General features: G+C 43.4%; 2 protein-coding genes and 1 long non-coding RNA gene across 7 annotated transcripts in view; 2 read left to right on the forward strand and 1 right to left on the reverse strand.

Annotated features, from left to right (window-relative positions):
• Positions 1-5,185: 5,185 nt before the first annotated feature.
• Positions 5,186-7,584, forward strand: LOC138199118 (uncharacterized). The gene is made up of 3 exons (XR_011178313.1): positions 5,186-5,644; positions 5,822-5,901; positions 7,061-7,584. It is a non-coding gene; the product is annotated as an uncharacterized lncRNA (long non-coding RNA).
• Positions 7,585-12,189: 4,605 nt separating this feature from the next.
• Positions 12,190-17,211, reverse strand: rfc4 (replication factor C (activator 1) 4). Its single transcript, XM_069151062.1, has 11 exons — positions 16,932-17,211; positions 16,305-16,438; positions 16,135-16,213; positions 15,914-15,993; positions 15,708-15,827; positions 14,618-14,761; positions 14,411-14,531; positions 13,903-14,028; positions 13,712-13,792; positions 13,363-13,476; positions 12,190-12,502 (listed from the first exon to the last, which is right to left on the reverse strand). Exons 2-11 carry the CDS (start codon positions 16,418-16,420, stop codon positions 12,410-12,412), a joined length of 1,074 nt encoding a protein of 357 aa, XP_069007163.1. The 5' UTR covers positions 16,421-16,438; positions 16,932-17,211; the 3' UTR covers positions 12,190-12,409.
• Positions 17,212-18,007: 796 nt separating this feature from the next.
• Positions 18,008-24,601, forward strand: part of mcf2l2 (MCF.2 cell line derived transforming sequence-like 2) — a 102,836-nt gene continuing 96,242 nt past the window's right edge. For 3 of the 5 annotated variants that reach the window (XM_069151063.1, XM_069151069.1, XM_069151064.1), the window contains exon 1: positions 18,008-18,631. In XM_069151063.1, the coding sequence (XP_069007164.1) occupies positions 18,553-18,631 (79 nt within the window). In that variant the 5' untranslated portion in view covers positions 18,008-18,552. The remainder of the gene's footprint in view (positions 18,632-24,601) is intronic. The other 2 variants (XM_069151068.1, XM_069151065.1) reach the window with 2 other exon arrangements.

Consider the following 24,601-nt stretch of genomic DNA (forward strand, 5'->3'; position numbering starts at 1 on the left):
CAGCAGCCACCTTTTCCACTTTAGCCTTCTCCTTCTCCTTAGCTGACTCATACTTGGCCTCCACCATGGCCTTCAGAGCCTAAAGGAAAAAAGATATAGTGCTGAACTGTGAGACACAATAAAGTACTCATCTGTTTCATGCATGCACCCATACATACCTGCCTTGTAGGGAGGACATAATTAGGATCCAGTTTGGACACAAATGCCCTGAATCCAACATCATCCACAATACTGAAGGGCTGTGTGTCCTTCACTATCATGGAGACCAGGGCTTCATCCAGCTCTTGTTTTCTGGTGGCTGGTTAAAAGAGAATAAATACAGTGTCTGTTACCTGTCTTTATTTGCACAATAAACAAAAGTGAACAGGGAAAAATTGTGATGGTGCATTTGTAATATTGTAATGACTTACCTTGGCTGGGTGAAGCTCCAGTTTCCTCCTTATTCTCATGCAAGGCACGGTAACGCCTCAGCATGGATGAGGTGTTGTTATTGTACCCCAACTCACCTTTGAATAAAATAAGAAACTGTGAAAAACACAGTTCTTGATAAGCAAACCTAATGTGTCTGAAATAGAGTTAGATTTAGCTTATTAGGAGTTATCAAATCAAAGTGTTCCCACACAGGGGAAATCCTCCTCTTCCTATCTGGCTCCATCTTATCACCTCCTTCTCTCCTCACTCTCCTAAATCTCCAAACTATCTCTCTCTCTAAACTCTCCAAACTATCCAAACTCTCAACTGACCTCAACTCTCCACCAACAACCCACATTTTGAATGGAGCCTGAGGGGTTTATATTGCTGTCAAACCTCCCGGCAAAATCTGAACCACTTCCCGAAGCAGTCACGTGGTACAGCCGGGCAGCGAGGCTTCGGACGTCATCGTTTTTGGCTCCTCCCCTAAATGAAGCAAGCCTGGACACGCGCTTCGAGGAAACGCCCCCTCCGCTACTCGACACGCGCTTCGAAGCGTCGGCACATCTCGTAACATCACTACTTTTAGCTAAGTTATCTAACCAGCGGTTGCCCAAAGTCCCGTATTAACAGTTTGTTTTGCTACTGACAGGTTCAAAGTTTAATTCTAAGTGTTTGACAGTGTTATGGATGGATTCCTACAATTAGGAATTAATTAATTAATGAGCATGTCCAATAGAATTACATTTTGGGTGACATGTGCTAGGATGACATTTTTAGGACATTTTGGACGACATGTTATAGAATGACTTTTAAAAAAATATTTTTGACAACATACTGTAGTAAGAAATTTTGGACAAAATACTACAGAATTACTTTTTTTTTTACATTTAGACCAGAGGTCTTCAACAGGGGGTCCACAACCCCTACGGGGTCCGCCGAGGTACTGCAGGGGGGTCGTGACATTTTTGGTTGATTAGACAATTTTTTATTATTTTAATGTCTTTAAATACACATTAACATGAATCCCACATATTGTCACGAATAGATAAATGGAGGCAGAAGATGTTATCTTTCAGTCAGAAATGCACATTCAGCGACACACAGGAGCTGTCAAGCTGGACACCGGTTCACTCACAGCGCGAGACGAGCCTGGACCTGTCCCTCCAAGCCTGGACCTGTCACTTTAAGCCTGGACCTGTCCCTCCAAGCCTGGACCTGTCCCTCCAAGCCTGGACCTGTCCCTCTAAGCCTGGACCTGTCCCTTTAAGCCTGGACCTGTCCCTCCAAGCCTGGACCTGTCCCTTTAAGCCTGGACCTGTCCCTCCAAGCCTGGACCTGTCCCTCCAAGCCTGGACCTGTCCCTCTAAGCCTGGACCTGTCCCTCCAAGCCTGGACCTGTCCCTCCAAGCCTCCTGCACTCCTCCAGCTTAATATAAAACACAATTTTATACAATATACAGTATATCTTTCTATAAAACCAGATGAAACTAATCAGTTAGTAAAACTTGAAGCCTGTCTAAAAGACATAAAGGCCTGGATGACCAAAAACTTCCTGCTTCTAAATTCAGACAAAACAGAAGTTCTTGTACTTGGTCCTAAACACCTCAGAAACTCTTTCTGCAATCACTTAGTTACTCTAGATGACGTTGTCTTGGCCTCCAGCAAAACTGTGAGGAACCTTGGAGTCATCTTTGATGAGGATTTGTCCTTTAGACTGAGACTATTGACTGTTGACTGAGACTGTTGACTGAGACTGTTGACTGAGACTGAGACTGTTGACTGAGACTGTTGACTGAGACTGTTGACTGAGACTGTTGACTGTTGACTGTTGACTGTTGACTGAGACTGTTGACTGAGACTGTTGACTGTTGACTGTTGACTGAGACTGTTGACTGAGACTGTTGACTGTTGACTGAGACTGTTGACTGTTGACTGTTGACTGTTGACTGTTGACTGAGACTGTTGACTGAGACTGTTGACTGTTGACTGAGACTGTTGACTGAGACTGAGACTGTTGACTGAGACTGTTGACTGAGACTGTTGACTGTTGACTGAGACTGTTGACTGAGACTGTTGACTGTTGACTGAGACTGTTGACTGTTGACTGTTGACTGAGACTGAGACTGTTGACTGAGACTGTTGACTGTTGACTGAGACTGTTGACTGTTGACTGTTGACTGAGACTGTTGACTGAGACTGAGACTGTTGACTGAGACTGTTGACTGAGACTGTTGACTGTTGACTGAGACTGTTGACTGTTGACTGAGACTGTTGACTGAGACTGTTGACTGAGACTGTTGACTGTTGACTGAGACTGTTGACTGTTGACTGTTGACTGAGACTGAGACTGTTGACTGAGACTGTTGACTGTTGACTGAGACTGTTGACTGTTGACTGTTGACTGTTAACTGAGACTGTTGACTGAGACTGTTGACTGTTGACTGTTGACTGAGACTGTTGACTGAGACTGTTGACTGAGACTGTTGACTGTTGACTGTTGACTGTTGACTGAGACTGTTGACTGTTGACTGAGACTGTTGACTGAGACTGTTGACTGTTGACTGAGACTGTTGACTGTTGACTGTTGACTGAGACTGAGACTGTTGACTGTTGACTGAGACTGTTGACTGAGACTGTTGACTGTTGACTGAGACTGTTGACTGTTGACTGAGACTGTTGACTAAGACTGTTGACTGTTGACTGTTAACTAAAACTGTTGACTGTTGACTGTTAACTGAGACTGTTGACTGAGACTGTTGACTGAGACTGTTAACTAAGACTGTTGACTGAGACTGTTGACTGTTGACTGAGACTGTTGACTGTTGACTGAGACTGTTGACTGTTGACTGAGACTGTTGACTGTTGACTGAGACTGTTGACTAAGACTGTTGACTGTTGACTGTTAACTAAAACTGTTGACTGTTGACTGTTGACTGTTAACTGAGACTGTTGACTGAGACTGTTGACTGAGACTGTTGACTGAGACTGTTGACTGAGACTGTTAACTAAGACTGTTGACTGAGACTGTTGACTGTTGACTGAGACTGTTGACTGTTGACTGAGACTGTTGACTGAGACTGTTGACTGTTGACTGAGACTGTTGACTGTTGACTGAGACTGTTGACTGTTGACTGAGACTGTTGACTGAGACTGTTGACTGTTGACTGAGACTGTTGACTGTTGACTGTTGACTGAGACTGTTGACTGTTGACTGAGACTGTTGACTGTTGACTGAGACTGTTGACTGTTGACTGTTAACTAAGACTGTTGACTGTTGACTGTTGACTGTTAACTGAGACTGTTGACTGAGACTGTTGACTGAGACTGTTGACTGAGACTGTTAACTAAGACTGTTGACTGAGACTGTTGACTGAGACTGTTGACTGAGACTGTTGACTGTTGACTGAGACTGTTGACTGTTGACTGTTGACTGAGACTGAGACTGTTGACTGAGACTGTTGACTGAGACTGTTGACTGAGACTGTTAACTAAGACTGTTGACTGAGACTGTTGACTGTTGACTGAGACTGTTGACTGAGACTGTTGACTGAGACTGTTGACTGTTGACTGAGACTGTTGACTGTTGACTGTTGACTGAGACTGTTGACTGTTGACTGAGACTGTTGACTGTTGACTGTTGACTGTTAACTGAGACTGTTGACTGAGACTGTTGACTGAGACTGTTGACTGTTGACTGAGACTGTTGACTGTTGACTGTTGACTGAGACTGAGACTGTTGACTGAGACTGTTGACTGAGACTGTTGACTGAGACTGTTAACTAAGACTGTTGACTGAGACTGTTGACTGTTGACTGAGACTGTTGACTGAGACTGTTGACTGAGACTGTTGACTGTTGACTGAGACTGTTGACTGTTGACTGTTGACTGAGACTGTTGACTGTTGACTGAGACTGTTGACTGTTGACTGTTGACTGTTAACTGAGACTGTTGACTGAGACTGTTGACTGAGACTGTTGACTGTTGACTGAGACTGTTGACTGTTGACTGTTGACTGTTAACTGAGACTGTTGACTGAGACTGTTGACTGAGACTGTTAACTAAGACTGTTGACTGAGACTGTTGACTGTTGACTGAGACTGTTGACTGAGACTGTTGACTGAGACTGTTGACTGTTGACTGAGACTGTTGACTGTTGACTGTTGACTGAGACTGTTGACTGTTGACTGTTGACTGTTAACTGAGACTGTTGACTGAGACTGTTGACTGAGACTGTTGACTGTTGACTGTTGACTGTTGACTGAGACTTTTGACTGTTGACTGAGACTGTTGACTGTTGACTGTTGACTGAGACTTTTGACTGTTGACTGAGACTGTTGACTGTTGACTGTTGACTGAGACTTTTGACTGTTGACTGAGACTGTTGACTGTTGACTGAGACTGTTGACTGAGACTGTTGACTGTTGACTGAGACTGTTGACTGTTGACTGTTGACTGAGACTGTTGACTGTTGACTGAGACTGTTGACTGTTGACTGTTGACTGTTAACTGAGACTGTTGACTGAGACTGTTGACTGAGACTGTTGACTGTTGACTGTTGACTGAGACTTTTGACTGTTGACTGAGACTGTTGACTGAGACTGTTGACTGAGACTGTTGACTGTTGACTGAGACTGTTGACTGTTGACTGTTGACTGAGACTGAGACTGTTGACTGTTGACTGAGACTGTTGACTGAGACTGTTGACTAAGACTGTTGACTGAGACTGACTGTTGACTGAGACTGTTGACTGTTGACTGTTGACTGAGACTGTTGACTGAAACACATCTGTAGAAATCTCATTTCCAACCTCCACATGTTGTTCGGATCCAGATTGTAAAAATCACATCTCGTGTTTATTTGGCTGTTCAGACTTTTGAAAATCAGCCTGGATGACATAAATGGGAGTTGGGCTGCAGTCTGAACACTGAGTAATTGTCATGGTCATTATTTCAAGGTCAATCCATCCTGTAGTTTTCTCTGTGGTGTGTTCATCTTGTTAGTTGTTGGCTCGTGATGCGTCGTGGTACCTGTGTGTTCTGAGCTTCACTGTCTTCATTGGAAACAAACCTGCAGAGTCTGTTTTCTTTGACTGTGAGGAATTCAAGTACAATTTAACTCTTTATGCTGACACTGCAAAAACTCTTTCTGCCAGCTGGGTCAAGCGGTGACGAAGAACCCCGGCTACCTGAAGCTGAGGAGAATCAGAGCAGCTCAGAGCATCGCTAAGACGGTACGTACTATTGATTATCTGCCTTGATGACTTTCAACAAGATACACAAGATTTATATTCAGTGAGACCACGATTACACAGTAAAAATGGGATTTTTAAAAAAAAAATTATTTCCCCAACATAAGTGGAGTTAAAGATTGAGGAGGATGATGATGAGGATGATGTGTCTGTTTCCAGGTGGCTTCATCTCAGAACAAGGTGTACCTCAACGCTGACAGTTTGGTCCTGAACCTTCAAGACCAGGCGTTTTTTAACAAGTAGGTCGACACAAATAAACACCCAGGAAAGTCTACATGCTCTGAGAGGACTCTACGTTCACCTCCATTTCTCAGAGACTCCACCTGACTAGCTTTGTTCGAACTTAACCGTATGAACAAAGACTCAAAGGACTAAAAGTTCCTCCCAGTGACGAGATTCTGAGAACATTCTTAGAGTTGTGACGTTTTCCAAGAATTTCCCCTTAAAGTTCAGAGTAGATCTTTGTCAAGATAAAAGACATTTTAGCCCTAAAGAGAGCTTTTAAGGTTAAAAAAACAACAACAACAAAAAACTGTCAGGAGCAGCGAGGAGGAGTTTTAGGAGGATGAAGAGTTTCTTCATCAAAGTAGAAAACTTCTGAGGTCAGAGAAATATTTTTCAGACTGTGAATGAGGTTGATGAAAGTCTCCAGATTCTTTGTGCAGGATGATGTTTGTGGAGGATCTCATCAGAGACGCTCACTTCTTCTACTCAACACAAGAACACAGACATGAAAGATGTTTGTTGACTGGAGTCTGTTCCAGCCTTCATCAGCAGTGATCACACAAACAGCTAAAGCACTTTTTATTTGATCAACCCATCACATCCTTTAAAAGGACGGGTTGTATACCACTTTCTTCTAAGGAGTGTGCTTCAGTCAGCTGGATGAGCTGATTAGATTTTAGCAGACAAAACATGTATATGGCCAAAACTCCAGAATTCATTCACTGAATACGATAAAATGTGACGGCAGTTTATATCCAAATGTCAAAGGTCACCTTCACTGTGACATCCTGATGTTTCTGTCTGTCACTCAGCAACATAACTGAAGTGGATTAGTTGGTGACACTAGTCTTTGGTGTCCACCAGTAAACTGTCTGGTTGAACTTGTGTTTAAGCAGCGTTATTGGGCGAATTGCTTTAAAAGTCTTCACCACGTATATGATGTGAGTCTGGACCGACATGGAGGGAAACGAGCACGAGGAGGACACATTCAAAAAGACAGAAACATGACGTGTATCACATCTGAGTAAAACCAATAAAAGACCAGTACTACTACTTTTAAGGGCATTGCCTTTATGGATACCTCTAAAACACGAATGCTGTCCTGTGGGTTACAGGCAGGACAGACGCGCAAACTGTCTGATGGCACTAACCAAGTGTCCTGTTGTATTTCAGCTTGTCGGCGGCCCAAAAGAAGTGAAGAGGAGGACGAGACGAGTGGCAGAAGGACCGTCACGGTCCTCGACTCCACCACAACTCTCTTGGTTTTTGCTTGTGACTTTGAAAATCAACATTCATGACTCAAGAACAAGTGACCGCGGACAAAGAAAGAGCTTTTTCTTTGGTTGCTGTTGATTTTGTTTTAATTAGCACATGTGGGAGTGGCCTGTGTTATCTCTGAAGTTTGTCAGTCCGTCATCAACCAATGCAAAACCTTCATGCAGCGATACTTGTGAACGATGTAAAGGATCTGTGTCTTTGTGTCCGGAGGAGCTGATTGGTCCAAAGTGTCAAACAAATCATGAGACACGGCTGCAGCGCTCATCCGTCACATGAATTTAAAACGCTGCGGCCGTCCTCCTGACGCTCCCCAAACGTTCCACGCAGGAATGTTTGTCGGGCTCCGTTTCTCCTCCGCCGGGCGGCAGACCAACTGAACACCACCTGACTGACGTTAATAAACTTTTACTGGAAGTACACTTCCTGACGTCATCCCTTTATTCAGGGTTACCACTGCTCCGTGAATATCAGGGATGTTTCAAAACGCTTTTCCAGACCAGGAAAATCAGGGGAGATGATCATTTTATGGTCATTTTGTTTGGATGTTTAAATTTGATCAAAATGTAGTAATATAATATTTACCATTTAATCAGGAACTGAACTCGTATGATCGGAAGGTGAAAAAATAAGATCTGAATCTGAAAGCATAACATCTACTCTCTCTAATGATGAAAAGTGCTCAAGTTTCAAAATTAGGAAGAACATTTCAATTCAAAATATTTGTTTTATTCAAATTCATTTCAGAATTGAATCAAAATGATATTGAAGTTGAAGAAACCTTTCTCACACAAATTCTTTATTTTAAGTTCATGGCTCTTTTTGGACTTTCTCCGTTTTGGAGACTCGGACGTGAAGCACGTGTCGCTCTGCGGTTCCTGTCCTCACCGAGCAGCGCGTGCTGCCGGTGGCTCCTCCGCCGTCCCGGAGCGTCCCGGTCCCTGTTGGTCAGCATGAATCCGACCCGGTGAGCCTCCAGAGCCCCGAGGACACTCCATGTTCTCCAGGTACCGTTCTCGTTAAAGGAGGCCGGGTTCTATCTGAACATGTCACCGAGCAGGAACAACATGGGGCAGGAAGACGTTGCTCACTGCTAAGCTAGCGGTACCGAAACACCAAGTTCGTGAACGTTGGTCAAAGATTTAACAGCAGAACTGCTCAAGTAGAGCGAGCAGAGTTTGGACTTGAAACTAAAAGAAGTGCAGAGAGATTACGGGACGTTTAATTCAGGAAAAGATGATGAAATATCAGAAGTAACGGAGTGACAACTTTTGTAAACACAAAGTGACGTAATTACGCTCACGTTACGCTGACACTACGTCATAATTGTACCTCATACAGGCCCCGCCCCTTGGAGGGGCGTGGCTTCTACATTCTAAATTCATTGGAGATTGAGAGAATTTAACTGGTTTAAAAATATATAATTAGACATTTACAGCATATTTATAAATATCTACATTTATTTAGAGCCACAAAGTCACTGAACAAATTATTTAAACACAACAAAGCAAGTAATAAAATGGATTATCAAGAGAGACTCAGTCACTCAGCTAAGAAAATTAAAAAATTATCCGAAGAACTTCAAGATAAAAGGGCAGAAAATGATACATTAAAAAAGAACTGTGAAGTCCTTCAAAGGAGGCTCAGTGACATGAGCAAGGACACCAAAGACGTCGATAAACAGACGAGGAATACGGTGTTCTGCCTCGATGAAATTACAATAAAATACAAGAAAGCTTGCAACAATTTAACTAAACAAAAAAAGGAGACCATAACATCAGAAAATGAGGTCAAAGAAAGAGACAAGGAGATTCAAACTTTAAAGGGCTCTAACACATTAATAAGTGATAGTTTTAAGGCTTTTCGGGAAAAAGCCTGGGCTACAGAAAGAAAACACCTGGAACATAATGACATTTTGAAGGCTGAAATACAAATGCTGCAGGGCACTTTATTACAGCAACAAAAGGAAAAAGAGGTGCTCGATGAGCAGAATGAAAAACAAGATCAAACAATTAAAAACCTAAAGGAGAAAGTGAGAGACCTTGAGGAGCGCCTTCTCAAGCCGGATGTCCAAATCCTTCAGAGGAAGCTGAAGAGGCTCATGGAGGACCAGGACCTCAAGGTGGGGGCGCTTCAAAAATCAAATTACACCTACATGGATCAAATAAGTGAAGAAAAGACTTTCAGCGCCTCTTTGAAGAAGAAGTTGGAGGCTGCAGAGGAAACAGTGAGTAAACTATTAGAGAAGACAAAGGATCAAGAATCAGTCAATAGCTATCAGCTCAAGATGACACGTGGTACGAATAAGACCTTAACACACAAGGTGAAAGACCTTCAAACAGATTTGATAATGCAGCAAGAAAAGCATGAAAAAAATGTGACAAAAAAGACGGCGCAGCATGAATTGAACGTGTTGAACCTTAAACAGGCAGCTGACAAGGAATACGCGGCGTTGGAGCATAAGTTTGAAGCGTTGTGTGAACGCCACGACCACACAAGGAAAGAGTTGGCTGGAATGATGGACAACGTGAAAAACCTCCAAAAGGAGTTAAGTGAGGTGTCACACTCCCTGTTGCTTTCCCAACAGCAGGTGACTGACTTAAAACAAGAGCTTGATGAGAGGACACTTGAGCTCCAGAACGTTACATTGGAACTAAAAAGTTCGAATCGTAAACTCAATGCAAAATACCTTGGACATGACTTTGAGCTCAAAGATAAGGATCTTAATATTGCATCTCTGAAAAAGGATATAAGCAATTTGGGAGAAGATATGAAAACGTTAGAAAGCACAATCAGTTTCAAGGACTCTCAAATTAGTCATGAACGTACCACCGTTGAAGACTTAAGGAAAGGATTAGAAAATGCACAAAGCCATTTGAAAAAACTGAAGGATAAGTATGTTTTGGCAGACGAGCTCAATAAGGAAAATGCTATTAAGTTGAAAAAGGCCGAGTTGGAACGAAAGAGAAAGTTAGAATCAGATGAAAATTATTTTGAAGAACAAAACAAAAAACTGTTGAGGGAAAACAAATTTCTGACTGAGGACCTAGAAATGATCAAGAAACAAAAGAGCCATGAGGACTCCGAATACGACAAGTTGAAAAACAAGATGCAGCTGCAGCGTACGTGTGAACTTCGATTCAAGCAGGATCTGCAGGCGTGCGCAGAAGTTTTCAATGATGACAAGCAATTTCGTGAGAAATTTATAAACCTTAAACGGCGATATTTAGAAGGCGATGACAAAGTGCCGATAAACCCAATAACTAGGATGGGCTATGAGGCAATGCAGGTGATTTGCGCAGAAAGGATGAAACATATGGAAAGAGCTGTGGAGGCGAAGCAAAGAGAAACAGTGCGTTTAAAAGCAAACTTTTTGAAGAAGGACATTGCCCAATCTAAAAGTACCCACGAGGTTCTCCGAGTTAATAACGAATTGGTTGTGGAAAACCACAATTTAAATAAACAACTTACAGATATGAAAACAAAGCTTCTCAGGGCAAAAAGGCCGGTTGAGGATTGAGGTTCGCCACAAGTTGAGTGCTAAACTCCCTTAAAATGACAAACCAAATCCAGATTGATTTCCTCCCCAGCTGCAATGCATTGTGTTGTATGCACATGTATTCCATGAAACAAAATATGACATGCAATGCCACAGTTAAAACAGTAGGAAGTATTCTTCGCTATCAATTCAACGAGCTAATAACTAAGCTCATTGTACCTTTTAAGAAGGCTCCACGAGAGCTCAGAGTTACCGTTAAAGTGGTCCAACCACCGTCCTGAACTTTACCAAAACAACCTGCTGGTGCAGTGGTTAAACACTGGCACATCACAGCAACAAGGTTTGGTCCTGCTGCTCAGCTCGGTTTTATTTCTGTGGCTGTGCGGTCCAGATCACCTGTCTGTCTTTAATTTGTTTTCTCCGGGCGCTCCGGTTTTTCAAGAAAAAATATCAGCGATTCAGTGAATAACAGCTGACGCAAACAGTCACCTAGTTGGGGATTTGGGTCAAACAGAAAACTAACAGCTCTTTCGACAAAATCCCATTTGAATTTCCCGATTTTCCTTCATACGCGTGGTTGTAGAAAGAAACGATCTGTCCTGCAGATAAAGGAGGAAGAGTTTGAACAGAAATCTCAGATTCCAAAGAAACGTGGGAAGAGAAACTTCTTTCTCCGAATGTTCACGTGGTGCTTCAACAGTAGACAATTAGGATTCAGCAATTCTTTATTCAGCAATCACAACACGGCACACTGGTGCAGTGGTTCAGTGATTCAAAATCAAAAAAATAGAGATTACATGAAGAAGTAAAAATGTCCATATGATGGTGCAGTGGTTAACACCGTTACCTCACAGCAAGAACAGTCCTGGGTTTGGTCCTGCTGGTCAGCTCGGGCATTTCTGTGTACGCCCTCGGCCTTCATTTCTGTGGCTGTGGGTCCAGATCACCTGTCTGTCTTTAATTCGTTTTCTCCGGGTGCTCCGGTTTCTTAAGAAAAACAATCAGTGATTCGAAATGTAAAAGAAAATTAAAACTGCAAGCAGTGATATACGGGCCCTCGCACTCCCGCGCACCGCCTCCCCGACGTGCAGCGCGCGAGGGACCGCGTATCCCCGCTTAAAGTTGCTATTTTTGTCTCGTTTCCTGTCTCCAGCAGGGGGCGCTGGCGAGCCATTTGGCCACACCGACTTGCAAAACACATCAGATGTATCGTCTCACCACGCCGGATGTATGTGACACGTTTCGTGAGGTTTCAAGCATCCTTTGACCTGAAACATCAACTTCCTGTGTCACAGCGAGACGTCAAACTGGACCATTTTTCAAAAGTGTAATTTATGTTTTTCTTCCTTCGTTTTATTTATCAATCCGGAGGGCGTTTGGCAACATCCATACCTCTCGTTTTGAGTCTTCTTCCTCCTGGTAAAAAGCCGCAGCGAATAGAAAAGAAAAAGCTTACAGCACCTATTGTTCCCTTACGATGTCCTAAGAATGAGGAATAACATGAATGAAATAAAGACTGAAAAGACACAAAAAAACAACAACTGTTTATTACTTTCCAAAATGTAAAAAAGTGTACAGAGTAATGTTAGAAGTCCTCTTCCTCGAGGTGAAGGAAGAGGTTAAAGACCGCTGGCATCTGAAAACTGAAACTGATCAGAAGAAACAGCTGATGTCCACGTCGGGCTTCTGGTCCTGCAGGAAGCAGGGGACAGTCGTGTCTTCAGGGGGAGACGCTCCGTTGTTGAGTTTTAGTTGTGGGAGGCCTGCTGCATGATGAGCGAACACAGACTCAACACCTGCAGGTACTCGTCTGCACCGTCTGACAGGCACTTCCCCACAACCTGAACCACAGAGCAAGCAAACACAAACAACAGATCGATTCAAATGGATTAAAGCTCCAACTCAGTGAGAGGACCGAGCTGAATGTTGGATTGTCTCTAAAACGTTAACATGTGAAAAATGAATGTTAAGCTGTAGCCAGCAGCGACACTCAGCGAGGGGAGATGTTGAACGATATTTCTAAATCCAAATAGATGGTAGCAACATCCTCAATGATCAGACATGTTTGAATGGTTTGATATCAGCTCAAATAAAGGATTCCCATCTTGTCCCATTAACTAGCGATAGGACAGCACAAACCTCTTGTATGTATATTATTATTATTATTATTATTATTATTATTTTCTGACACTAACTCAGTGAGAAAGTTGACATGCAGCCACAGTTGAACTTCGCTGTCGTTAGCTTTGCGAACTCACCAGGGCTGGGTTTATGTTTATATGTTTATCTCCTGAACTATATTATCAGCGTACGTAGGTGACCATTTAATATGGATTGTGATTTTTAAGCATCAGTGACATTATGATTTAATACATATTTGTTTTCATTTCTTAACACAAGGCCTAAGAAATGTTTGAAATCTTCCATGGAGTCATATTTCCAAAAGCAAAGCACATCGTGTTCGTCATTTGTGTCAACGCCTTGAAGCCACACTGTTCTGGTGAAGCTGTATAAGCTTTGTGTGGGAATTCATGAAAAACTTTGATCAGTTGCTTTTCAGCCGTAGTCAACTCGATGCGTAAAGCTCTTGTTTCCAAACAGCCTGTCGGACGATGAAGGCTTCAGGCGCTGTTCGCCGAGGTTTGTCTGAACTGCTGACACAACAATCAGCACATGAAGTCAGCAGGAAGTCATCACTTACCGCCATCTTCTCTGTGATGGCTGACTTCTGCTTGTCGCTCAGGTCCCGCTCTATGATGGACTCGTGGAGCTGACTCAGGATCTGTGTGGCTGCGTAGCCGTCATCCACCATGTCCTGTCCGAGGAGACATTTGACACACATTCAGCCGCTCGTTAGTCTTCACCGCACCGTTTTAAACACATTTATTGCTCGTGATTAAAGATTCACGTCTTCAGCTTGAAACTTTTCAGTTGAAAAAAAATGTGACTTGGAACAACTGGAAATAAAATAAGTGAATGTCCCACTAAACAAGGAAGTGCTGCTGTGGGACACTGACAGTGATGGAGCTGTGACGGGTCAGAACACCCACCCTCACTGATACCTCCAACTTCTCAAATGTTCCTTTGAAGCAGATGTGGAGCAAGCTGTCAATCATGTTGGAGGGAACGACCTGTAGGAGAGCAGACACAGCTGGACTGTAGTTCAGCAGAGTCTGGTGTGTGCAGGACAGTTGAACTGCTAACGGTTCCTCAGTTATGTGATACGACAAGTGGGACTCACTCCAGCTATTTCAGTGACAGCGTGCTCAGTCATTTCCTGGTCGGCGTTGAGGCGTGCGGCGCTCTGGAGAAATGTGATGGCTTTCCGTAGGTCTCCCTCGGATACCTGCACCAACGCTGCTATACTCTGGAAGAGCAAACACAGGTTTCCATGGTGACTACAGCTGTGTACTGAGAGCAGATGCAGGTCTCCACCACCCCTGAAGCCCGAAAAGATGCTTCTGCAGTTGTCTGTATTCAGTATGAACTGAAGTGTATGTTTTTCATCAGTGTGAAAAAACAGCTGTTTTACATCTTGTGTTGAAATAGCGGTGAACAAACACTTCCCCTAACAATGTTCCATTGGCCTGAAAATCAACTGAATCAGTCAACCGAGTGGTTGTAGGTCACAACATGCTGTTGATTTGCTGTAGTACCCGCTTTTGTCACTAGGTGGAGCTTTACAGCCTGTTTTGGACCAAATGAACCAGACAGGAGGTGTGAGAGACACCACATCCCTTCTCCTCTACCTCTTTGGTGTACTTGAGGTTCTCCTTGTCACAGATCTCCAGCAGACGCTCCTCTTGGATCCGATTGTCTAAAGGTTTAAAGCGAAACTTGGAGCACCTGGAGGTCAGAGGTTCGATGATCCTGGACAACACAAGGCACACAGCGGGTCAGGATCTGTCCAACAGAGAGTGTGTTTGTGCGTCACTGGTTCTGAGCAGTCAGCTGACCTGCTGATGTAGTTACAGATGAGACAGAAGCGGGTGGTGCGAGACTGCTTCTCCATGGTCCGTCTGAGAGCGGCCTGAGCCGGTGCCGTCATGGAGTCCGCCTCATCGAGGATGATGATCTTGAATGGAGGACACGGCTTCCCACTACAAACACAGCAAATCACAAAGACTTAAAAGATTTGGCAGCAGGTTTTAAAAAGCTGACAGACTTAAGGGAGCTTTAAAACTAACAGTTTTCAAGAAGTACGATTCCAGGATATTTTTCTATGATTTAAGAAGTGAACGACCGAAAGGAATCACAGGCCTCACTCACACGTTCCTCTATGTGGGAGTTTAAAGAGGCTCTGTAGATGTTTGGATTCATCCTCATTCAGCCATGATGTAATACCGTCAGGAGACAATGAGCTCAAAGATCCAAAAGAACAAGGAGCCCTGACTCCGACGGTCTGGAAATCATGGAGTCAGTCTGTGATCCCGAGAAGAGACAGAAGACGCTGAGACGGACCAAATCCACAGGAAGCAGAAAGAGCTACCTGCCAGGTGAATACTGTGTGCAGGTGTGCTGGTGTTGTTTTTAAATAAACATCCGAGGAAGGTTTTTCTGTTTAATTATAAATAAAAACCTATTGAAGGAGTCATTTTGAGATCCTCCTCACGATGCTCTCAGAGCTTATAACACTCGCACAGAAACGTGTGAAAACGTCCACATCCAGGAACCTGTTAGTCCGGGTGGTGACTGGCTCAACAAGTAGAGGACGGCAACAATTGAGGACTTCAGTGCCAATCAAAACCCTTTTGTATTTTCAGTCACATCTACCATGTGTCTGTTTCCAGCTGTAAGCTGTCCCCCTGCTGCTCTAACGTCACCTGCTCCCTGGACGTGGTTTCAGCCGCCTGCTGATGAACACATCTCGCAGTTTGCGTTCAGCATTCGACAACAATGTCAAAAACATTTTCAAGGACAACTTAAAGTTTTCCAGGACTGAAAACAGACCTGGCATATTCCAGGTTTTCCTGGATGTGTGGGAACCCCGACCAAAAGTAGGACTTCAGGTGGAGGAAACTTGTGATGTAATAAGTGCCGACTCACTCGGAGCGAGTCCCTGCCACGGTGAGCTGAGCAAAGTTCTTGACCTTCTCTCTGACGACCTGGATGCCTCGTTCGTCGGAGGCGTTGAGCTCCAGGACTCTCTGTCTGTACAGCTCCGGACTGAAGGAGAAACAGGAAGGAGAACAGGCTTCAGACTAAGGGGAACTCGCTCTCCTCCCACACGTCACCACGAACCCTCTGCTCACCCATAAAGCTCTCTGGCAGCAGCGAGGATGGTCGACGTCTTTCCTGTTCCAGGAGGGCCGTAGAAGAGCAGGTTGGGAAGCTGCAATTAAAACACAACTCTGGTGATAGCGTACCTTTCAATTTAAAAAGCAAACAAACATACACACATGGGTTATTAACGCATGTTGAATTTATGTGTATGTAGGACAGTGGATTATGAGAAAGGTATCTCAATACTCACATCTGCTCCTTCCAGAGACTTCTTGAGCACTGCCACCACCTCCTCCTGAAAGGCCACCTCATCGACACACTTCGGCCTGCTGGATTCACACAAACACAACCTGTTCATATTTATTCAGAAAGTCAGCTGGCTCATAAACCAGACCCGTTTACACTTCGTGAGCCACTCACTATTTCTCTACCCAGGGAACGGCCTTGACTCTCCTCTCCGAGCCGGGCCCAGCTGCTGCCTTGTCTTTGTGAGGTCTGGTGGAGTGACCGGTCGGTCCCTTCAGAAAGGCCTGCATGACTCCTCCTGACAGACTCTGAAACAGACACGTGTTTGATCAAAACAAAGCTGCCCACAGAAAGGCTGATGTCTGTCCAGACGGTTCTGATCCAGTGGACTCTCAGGGACTGAACAACAGCAGGATGTGCACACGGAAGTGATGATGACTGACGTGCTATCTGAGCTCTGAGTTGGCCAGATAACACCAGACCATCACTTCCGACAACAGCTGACCTTCTTTGCTTTGTTCGCTCCTAAAGTATAAACTTAACACTGTGACTAGTTCGTGACTTCGTGACGTCAGTAACATCTCGACATTACAGAAGAGCAGGCTGTCATCCAGCTACAAGCGGTTGCGCTGCCATGAATCACGTGACCGGCTTCCCGGTCTGGAACAAACTCCCACGTGAGCTGCGCCGCTAGCCTGCGCTGCGGCCGGTTGACCGGCAGCTAACAGTGTTAGCCTCTCGTTAGCTGCTGTCTCTGCAGATGGACGGCTCGCGCTCGTGTCTCGCATGTCCGACTCTTACCTAACGGTCGGAGTTACTGAGTTTGAGAGCCGTGCCGTGCCGTGCTGTTCTTCTGAAGACCGTCTGCCTCTCAGCTTCCGTCCGCCTGGCATCAGTAACAGCAGCAGCGCGTTCCCGCTCTGCCGCTAAAGACAACTTCCGGTGACGACATCGCGTGGCATCCAATCAGATACCGCGACCAACATTGATTTCGTCATCACGTTCCCGACCATAACGTGCAGCTTCAACAGACATCCCAGAGGACTGCGCTGTCCTTTGTCTGCCAGCTGCTGGGCTTCTTTGTGTCAGAGAGAAGTGAGAGGCCGGAAAGATGAGCACAGACAGTTGTGTCCAGCTCCACGTCCCAGGAGCAGATGGCCTGGACAAACGCTCCCCTGCTTGCTTTAGTCAAAACGTGGAGCTGGATCAGCTCCATTCAGCGCTGCAGGCTGAATGAACCCAGGAGGACAAAGCATGAATGATGGATGGAGGGTGGAGACCAGTGGCTTGTGGTGGAATTTACAGATGATTTGTCATTTATATGACTTAATAGAAAACAATGTTTTAGAAATGTTTTGTGTCGTCGTTACTTCCCTTAAATATAATTTTAAAAAGCAGGAAATATTGAGTTAGTTTTTCAGAAGCTCCAGTCCGTGTGCAGCCCAGCTCCAGGCACCAGGGTTTCTCCCATGGACTATGAACCCGGCCCATCCACCCACCCTGGGCTCTGGGTCTCCCTCCGCCCTGCAGGCAGGTACAGCAGCCATCTGATTCGTGGTCCCTCCTCCTGACTCAGCTTCTTTATTAGAGCAAACAGAGCCTCATCAAAGCAGCAGCAGCAGTGCTCTCCTGCCCATCAAGCTGGGGGAGATTCTGTACCGTGGAGGATTCTTTATGTTTTACAGATTTAACATTTCTTAAACAGGTTTTTCTGTGAGGATTATTATTGTTTTGTTTTCACCTGGAGACTTGGAGCATCACGTATATATATATATATATATATATATATATATATATATATATATATATATATATAAACTATATCACTGCCTAGGTGGTTGATGTGTTGTTTTGTTATTGGCTTTTAACCTAATGAAGAGGCAGTTTTGTTCTTCATGCTGATTTTTCATTCTCTGCCTGACATGGTGACAGGCTGATTGTCTCTTTTGTTCTCTGACCAACTGACTGGCTGTTTATTGTCTCTTTGACTAGCTAACAAATGAACTTTCTTTTTGTTTTTTCTACTGAACGCTGGTTTGCTGCTTATATTACGAACTGGTTGGCTGCTTCATAAACCCTGAATGCCGTTCTGAGACTGTGCCTCAATAACAAGCTGTTTATTTACTATTTGCCGAATGGCTAGGAGTGCCATCATCATCATCATCATCATCATCATCATCATCCGGCTCGGTGACTGTCTGGATTTAGAAGAGCTTTAACGAAGGAGAGGAGAGGCGTGGTACAAGAATAAAATAAGAAACACCTATTGGGGAAAGAGGAGACGCAAACCTGGGAGGAGAAACTTGGATTAGGCAGCAAAAGCAGAGGAGATTTTCAGGGGTGACGAGAGGAGGCGTGGCAGCATCGACGGAGAGAGAGAGGGGGAGGGAGGGAGAGGAGTGGATGCGACCCACACCCTGAGATGCTGTGCTGGCTGAGAGAAGACGAGATGTCGGTTCAGGAGCTGCTACAGAGGGTGCAGTGTGTCATCACTCATGTCGGTAAGTCCTCATCCTCTTTCCCTCACCTGCCGGCTCACATTTCACTCTCTCTGATGGTTTGGTTAAAACAGGAAACGGTTCTGTGTGTGAAAGATGCTCCTCGGAAAGTGTATTCTCTTGGAGTACCGTGTTGTGGTGGAAGACGTTGTGTTAGAGGCTTGTATCGATCCTTAAATAGGTTTAAAATGTGAGAAAAAGAAGAAGAAGAAGAAGAAGAAGAGCAGCTGAAAGCAGGGCAGGGAGTCATCCTCTCATCAGGACCACTGAGGGATGCAGAGGGGCAAAATGCTCACAGGCAGCAGAGATGATGGTCAGAAGGGAAAGTAGGCTGAATGTAATCAAAAGAGGAGTCATTGGATTTGATTAGTGTGGATTTTCTGTGACTACCAGCATAAATAACTCACTGTGTACTTTGATTGATCGTGTAATTCATCTGGTGAATGTTTGCAGAGACCATGATCTTTTTGTATTTTAAGTGATTTACCAGAAAGAGATTACAACAAACATCCTGTACACATAGTGTAGTTTTATTATTGCTTTCAGCACTAGCGAGTGTAATTATGTTTATACATCCATGCTTTTATCTAGATTTACGATATAAATATGTCAGAGATTTATCCAATATAGTTTTCTGTCTTGTCACTTTTTCTCTGTCTCTTCCTTTTGGTCTTCTTCTTTTTTTTTTTTTTTTTTTTAAATCCTTGTCACCTTTTTTCCTGGCTCATTTTACCCTTTCCTTCACCTCTGCACGTCCGCCATTCTACCGTACCCCTTTTTTTCTGCAGTCATCTCCCGTCTCCCTGCCTTCTCCTCCTCCCATCCTTTTTTCCATCGTATGTCTTCTGCATCCGGGTCGTGTTCTGGCTGCTGGGGAAGTAGGTTAATGTGCCACGCTGGAGACTATTGCACGGTATTCTCCGCTACTGCACTGCCTACAATGCGTAGTAGTCGGAGGACGACGGATAGGGGATGGGAAGAGGGCCTGTGCGTTGCTATAGAAACTGAGCCTGAATTAATTTAGTGGGAGTCCTGCTCACACGCTGCTGCCATCGGTGTTTGCAGTATGGTGATTATGTAAAGGTCCATTTCAACGAATACTATTCGACTCATTGCCTCCTCTTTTCATATTTCATTGACCAACGCCTATCCATTGTCACCAATATAATAGGGAACTGTATTTGCATAGAGCTTAAACTGAAATGTGCCTTTTGTTCACCCTGAACTTCACAGCCTTACTTAAACCTAAAATAAAGACTGTCCACCCTAAGATTTAAATCATTTACTTATTTAGTTAAATAATGGGGACTTACATTTTGTCCCAGGAAGTGATCCAAACATCATCAACAGATCAAATTTGCCACACTTATTAGAACGCTTCATTAAAGCTATAAGAGTTGCATAAAACAGCCTGCCACTTACCGATATGCAGTACGAGCACTTTTACATCACGGTGTCATACTGAGACTCATTCGTGCACACTGTCACTGTTTACAAGGTGATGAGAACACCTCGTGACACACCGGGAGGCTGATTGGATGTTACACTGTTTGTGTGATATCAGGATCAACTCGGACAGCTGATATTGATTGATTCTGAACAACACCTCTGAAGGTACCCTGTGGGATCAGGAAATGGAGATATTCGCAGCAGATCCTTGTGAGTTGAAGCCAGCGTGGATCAAAGTAGTTCCACAAACAGCCTATTTATTTAACCCTTGGATCTTGTCTCTCATCATTAGTCTGACTTCTTGATGTTGGTGAATCTCATATTTATATTTCAACTAGAAGAGACGTCACCACACAGTTATGAGATTTATTTACAAAGTTTTGGTGAGTCCATGCGCAGCCTGACTGATCCTGCAGAGCGTTCTGCCCCAAAACCCATGACGGAGGTGAAACCTTGTTATAGTGGGGTAGATCAACGTTGTGAACCAAGAACAGGTTTGGGATTATGTGCCATGTTACCAAGCACCAGCATAAGAATTGTTTCATTGAGTGTTTCACAATCACATGGTTAACTGAGCGTCAAGGTTGAGAAATCTATCGGAGCGGATGGAGGGCATGAATGCAGACGGTGTTTTAATAATGTGCGCTGTGAGCTGCGGGGGAACAGAGAGGTGGGGGGAGAACCTTTAGGGGCAGCAGTAACAAATCCATTTTTGTGACGGGTAAACCATTCCTCAAGTAAAGAAGAGGGTGATTTCTGTGTGTTGGCCCGTTAAATGTACGCATGCTGGTGTGAGGGCAGAGTTCTGTGTGCTATGTGGCAACCTGAACCATACATTACATGTTTGTTTTAAAGTTTTTGAGTAAACTAATGAATGTGAAAGCAGAAAACAAGATATGTGAATCTCAGAGATAGGAAAGAATAGAAGAGAGAAGACAACAGATCGCAGTACAACACGACAGCGTAAAATACTGAATATAGGACAGCCTCTCTGTGAATATTAGAATAGTAGAGAAAGACTCCAACTCTAAGACGTGCGGTTAATGCATGAAGAATATCAATGATGATGGGAGGACAGGATTTCTTAAAACTTATAAAAAGTAACGTTCCCAGGGGAAGAGAAGCGGCTGGGAGTCTGGACTGTTTACCCCGCATGAAGTGTAGTGACGGTAACTTAAACAGAAGTCCAGGAAGGCAGAAACCGGGGTTCCACGGATGGCATGGGATGAACAGATCGATGTCACAGCCAGGAAAGCTCTTGTGTGTTGTGTGTCAGATGTAATAAAGGTGTTGAAGATCGACAAACAAAACATCTTTCACAAATGCTCTACAGTTCATTGATTTGCAAATACAAAATAAATCTATCAAACAAATTCACATCTACATCATGATTACTGACACATCATTAAACAAATACATACAAAAACGTATAGCCTATAAAGAAAAAAAATACCACAAATTTTCTACAATATTTCTGCTGTCATTGTGGGGAAGAATTTCCCCACAAATCTAATTTACCTTCCACAACAGCAGGTGGCGCCACGAGTCAAATTACACAGGCCATTGCACTTATTGAAAATAGCTCCATAACATTAGAACTTGTTATGATTAACATGCTGTAGAGGGCTTCATGTCAGTGACAGCTTCCTGCATGTATAACTTTATTTTCAGCTGCCTGACAGCAAGCTGCTCTGTTCTTTGAGTAAAACATAAACATGCAGTCAGATTTTAAACATGAAGAATTAAAATCACTATATTGTTTTTAATTTGAACAAGAATAAAAAACAGAGGGTAACCAGACACGATCACTGCTGTGTTGAGATTGATTGAGATTTTTGATGTGGGAGTTGCAGGACATCCCTTGTGCTGCTTTTGCAGTGCTCTTCTGCAAACAAAATCGACACTCACCATATTCACCATCAAAATCTAAACACCATATTCACCATCAAAATCTACACACAGGATCTGATTTATTGAAGGTTTGCGTGTGTAAAATCACATGCAAACTTCACACCACCCGCAAAAAAATGTCCAGCTGATCTACTAAAGACGTGCAATGAGGATTGCGTCTTTCAAATGTCCAGTTTAACACATGTTGTCTATTTTGCGTGTTTGCCTGCATGAATATGTAATATTGGTCGTTTCTGCTTGAAGGTGTAAAATACTGAGAAACATGCAAATAGAACAATTTATCACCTGCAACGATATTTACTGAACCAGGAAGTAGAAACAGGAGAAGTGATTGTTGTGTATTTTAGTACGACTGAAAGGAACATATTAATCAGGTGCACAAATCTGGAGAGACGGCTGCTCTTATTGTGAAGGAGATGCAGGAAACCAAAGAATACGTAGAGAACGAGGTTTTACACCCGTGGAAACATTTTGGGGGAAAATGATTCAGACATATCGTTTGTCCAGCGATGATACTTCTGAGTTATTGAATGAACTGAATGATGATTGACAGCCAATAACAAGGAGGAGCCACGAAATACCAGCAATTAAAAACTCAGCATTTTGCTGCCTCTGGGTGGTTCCAGCATATCTCTGCTTGGATCTCCCTCCAGTCCTGTTGTTCAGGTGAGCTGTCACATCCTGAATGAGTCCTGCAGAATTCACAGGTAGCTTCATCAGACACTGAATGAAAAGTCAGCTGCTCATCACAGAAAGATCTGGACCTGCTGATCGGTGTCTGTTAGAGGATCTCATCACCGTCCTCCTCTTTTATTTGACCATGTTTTATTATTAAGCATTTTTCCGCCTTTTTGTTTTTCCTACAGTATTGACTTTCTTGCTGATAATCTCCTATAAAGCGTTTTGTTCTTGTTATATTTATATTTCTTAACTTGGGATGATCAGATTTCCTTTTGCGGTCGCTCTGTTTTCCATTGTTGGAATCACTTTAACATGCAAACCTTCATTTAAATACAGAGATTTGCACCTGATTCCAATGACGCAATTAGTTTTAGTAAATCACCCACAAAATGAGTGCAAAATAAACGTGCAAACGTTTGGAAAAAACACGTAATTTAGTACCTTTATTTGAGATCTTAGTAAATCAGGCCCACACTGTATTCACCATCAACATCTACACACCGTATTCACCGCCTCTTTGTCACTCTCTATTTTGGTCCGATTACGTCAGTGCAGCCGGATGAGTAATTTACCGGAACGCCTGTCTGTGTTTCCCTCATACATAATTCATGACGTGCTGTTTTATGGGTGCCCAATCTAAAACGGCCTCTCATGTAGCAGCGTGCTGTCAGGATGAATAGTGCTGAGAAATGAGTCCAGTTTTGAACAACAATTTTGATCTGAAACAATATCAACATAATTAATTGTGAGATCTGAGGGAAATATCACAAAAATGAAGTCACACGCAATATGAAAACATGTTTATGTAAAATAAACATATTTAATTACAACTAGAAACATAATTTAAAACGTGTGCTTTTTCCCATTAATGATAAAAATGAACTTGATTCTCGACATACCTTTCCCCTTTTGATTTGTAGATTTTGGTTTATTGTGGGGATGAAATATTATCAGGTGAAAGCTGATTGAGGGATTCAGTATTCTGTAGTAGACAAAAAATTACACACAAAGCAAACAAAACACTGGCAGCCTAAAAATAAATATTATTTTTAATCACGTCTGATGGGAAGATTTGTTAATATACAGATAAACTGATGAATTACAATATAATAAGTAACTCTAATGGATTATATCTATCATGTACCAAACAAGTGAGAGACAAACCTGAAACTTCATGTTAAAATCCATTTGAACATTTTTGAACTTAAACTGAAAGTTAACTACACATCAGTCTTCTCAGAGGTGAAAGGAGCTTGAAGCCCTGCAGACAGTAAGATGAAAATATGAAGGTCAAAGGTCACAGCTGGGATAGATGATTTCCTCCCTGCATACTCCCTGATTTGATAATCACATCATGATAGTGGATTTATTAATTTGATATTACTAAAATGCACGTGAATGAAACTTGCTCACCTAAAGGACATGAGTTCAAAAAGGTTTTCAGGCCTCTGCAGGATGAGGCCCAGTGTCTCCCTGCAGTACCTGAAACCTAAAACAATGCATGTAAACAGTGTACTTGTCTGAAGTTCATAAAGTTGCTCCAGATTGTTTCCCTCAGAGACAGTTAACAACTTTGTGCTTTAGACACGCACGCACGCACACACACACACACACACACACACACACACACACACACACACACACACACACAGCTTCCAGACTTTGTTGTCATGACGTCAGAGCTGCATTCTTTCTGCTTCCTCTTCCTGTGTATGATACAGGAGTGGTTATTGAGCGCATATCCTCTGGAAAGTGTTTGTCCTTCTGTTTGCCAGCCGGATGGAGGCCATCGTACCAGCCCTGCTCACAACAACAGAGATGAACAATGGGACTGATCTACTGGTGCACTCACGAACTTTGAACTTACGGTCTGCCCAAATCTACTCACTGCATCCATTTTTTTAAGCAGGTCAGTGCTGAACAAAGCCAGTA

Source organism: Embiotoca jacksoni, unplaced genomic scaffold (assembly GCF_022577435.1).
Source record: "Embiotoca jacksoni isolate LCO1_2020_lvr unplaced genomic scaffold, fEmbJac1.0.p SCAF_16, whole genome shotgun sequence".
NCBI lineage: Eukaryota > Metazoa > Chordata > Actinopteri > Embiotocidae > Embiotoca > Embiotoca jacksoni.

Coding starts and splice junctions, on each gene's coding strand:
- rfc4 (XM_069151062.1), bottom strand. CDS start 16,420: ATGCAGGCCTTTCTGAAGGGACCGACCGGTCACTCCACCAGACCTCAC. Junction 14,532..14,617: donor ATCTGTAACTACATCAGCAG/GTCAGCTGACTG, acceptor TGTGTTGTCCAG/GATCATCGAACCTCTGACCT. Junction 13,793..13,902: donor CTGTCACTGAAATAGCTGGA/GTGAGTCCCACT, acceptor GCTCTCCTACAG/GTCGTTCCCTCCAACATGAT.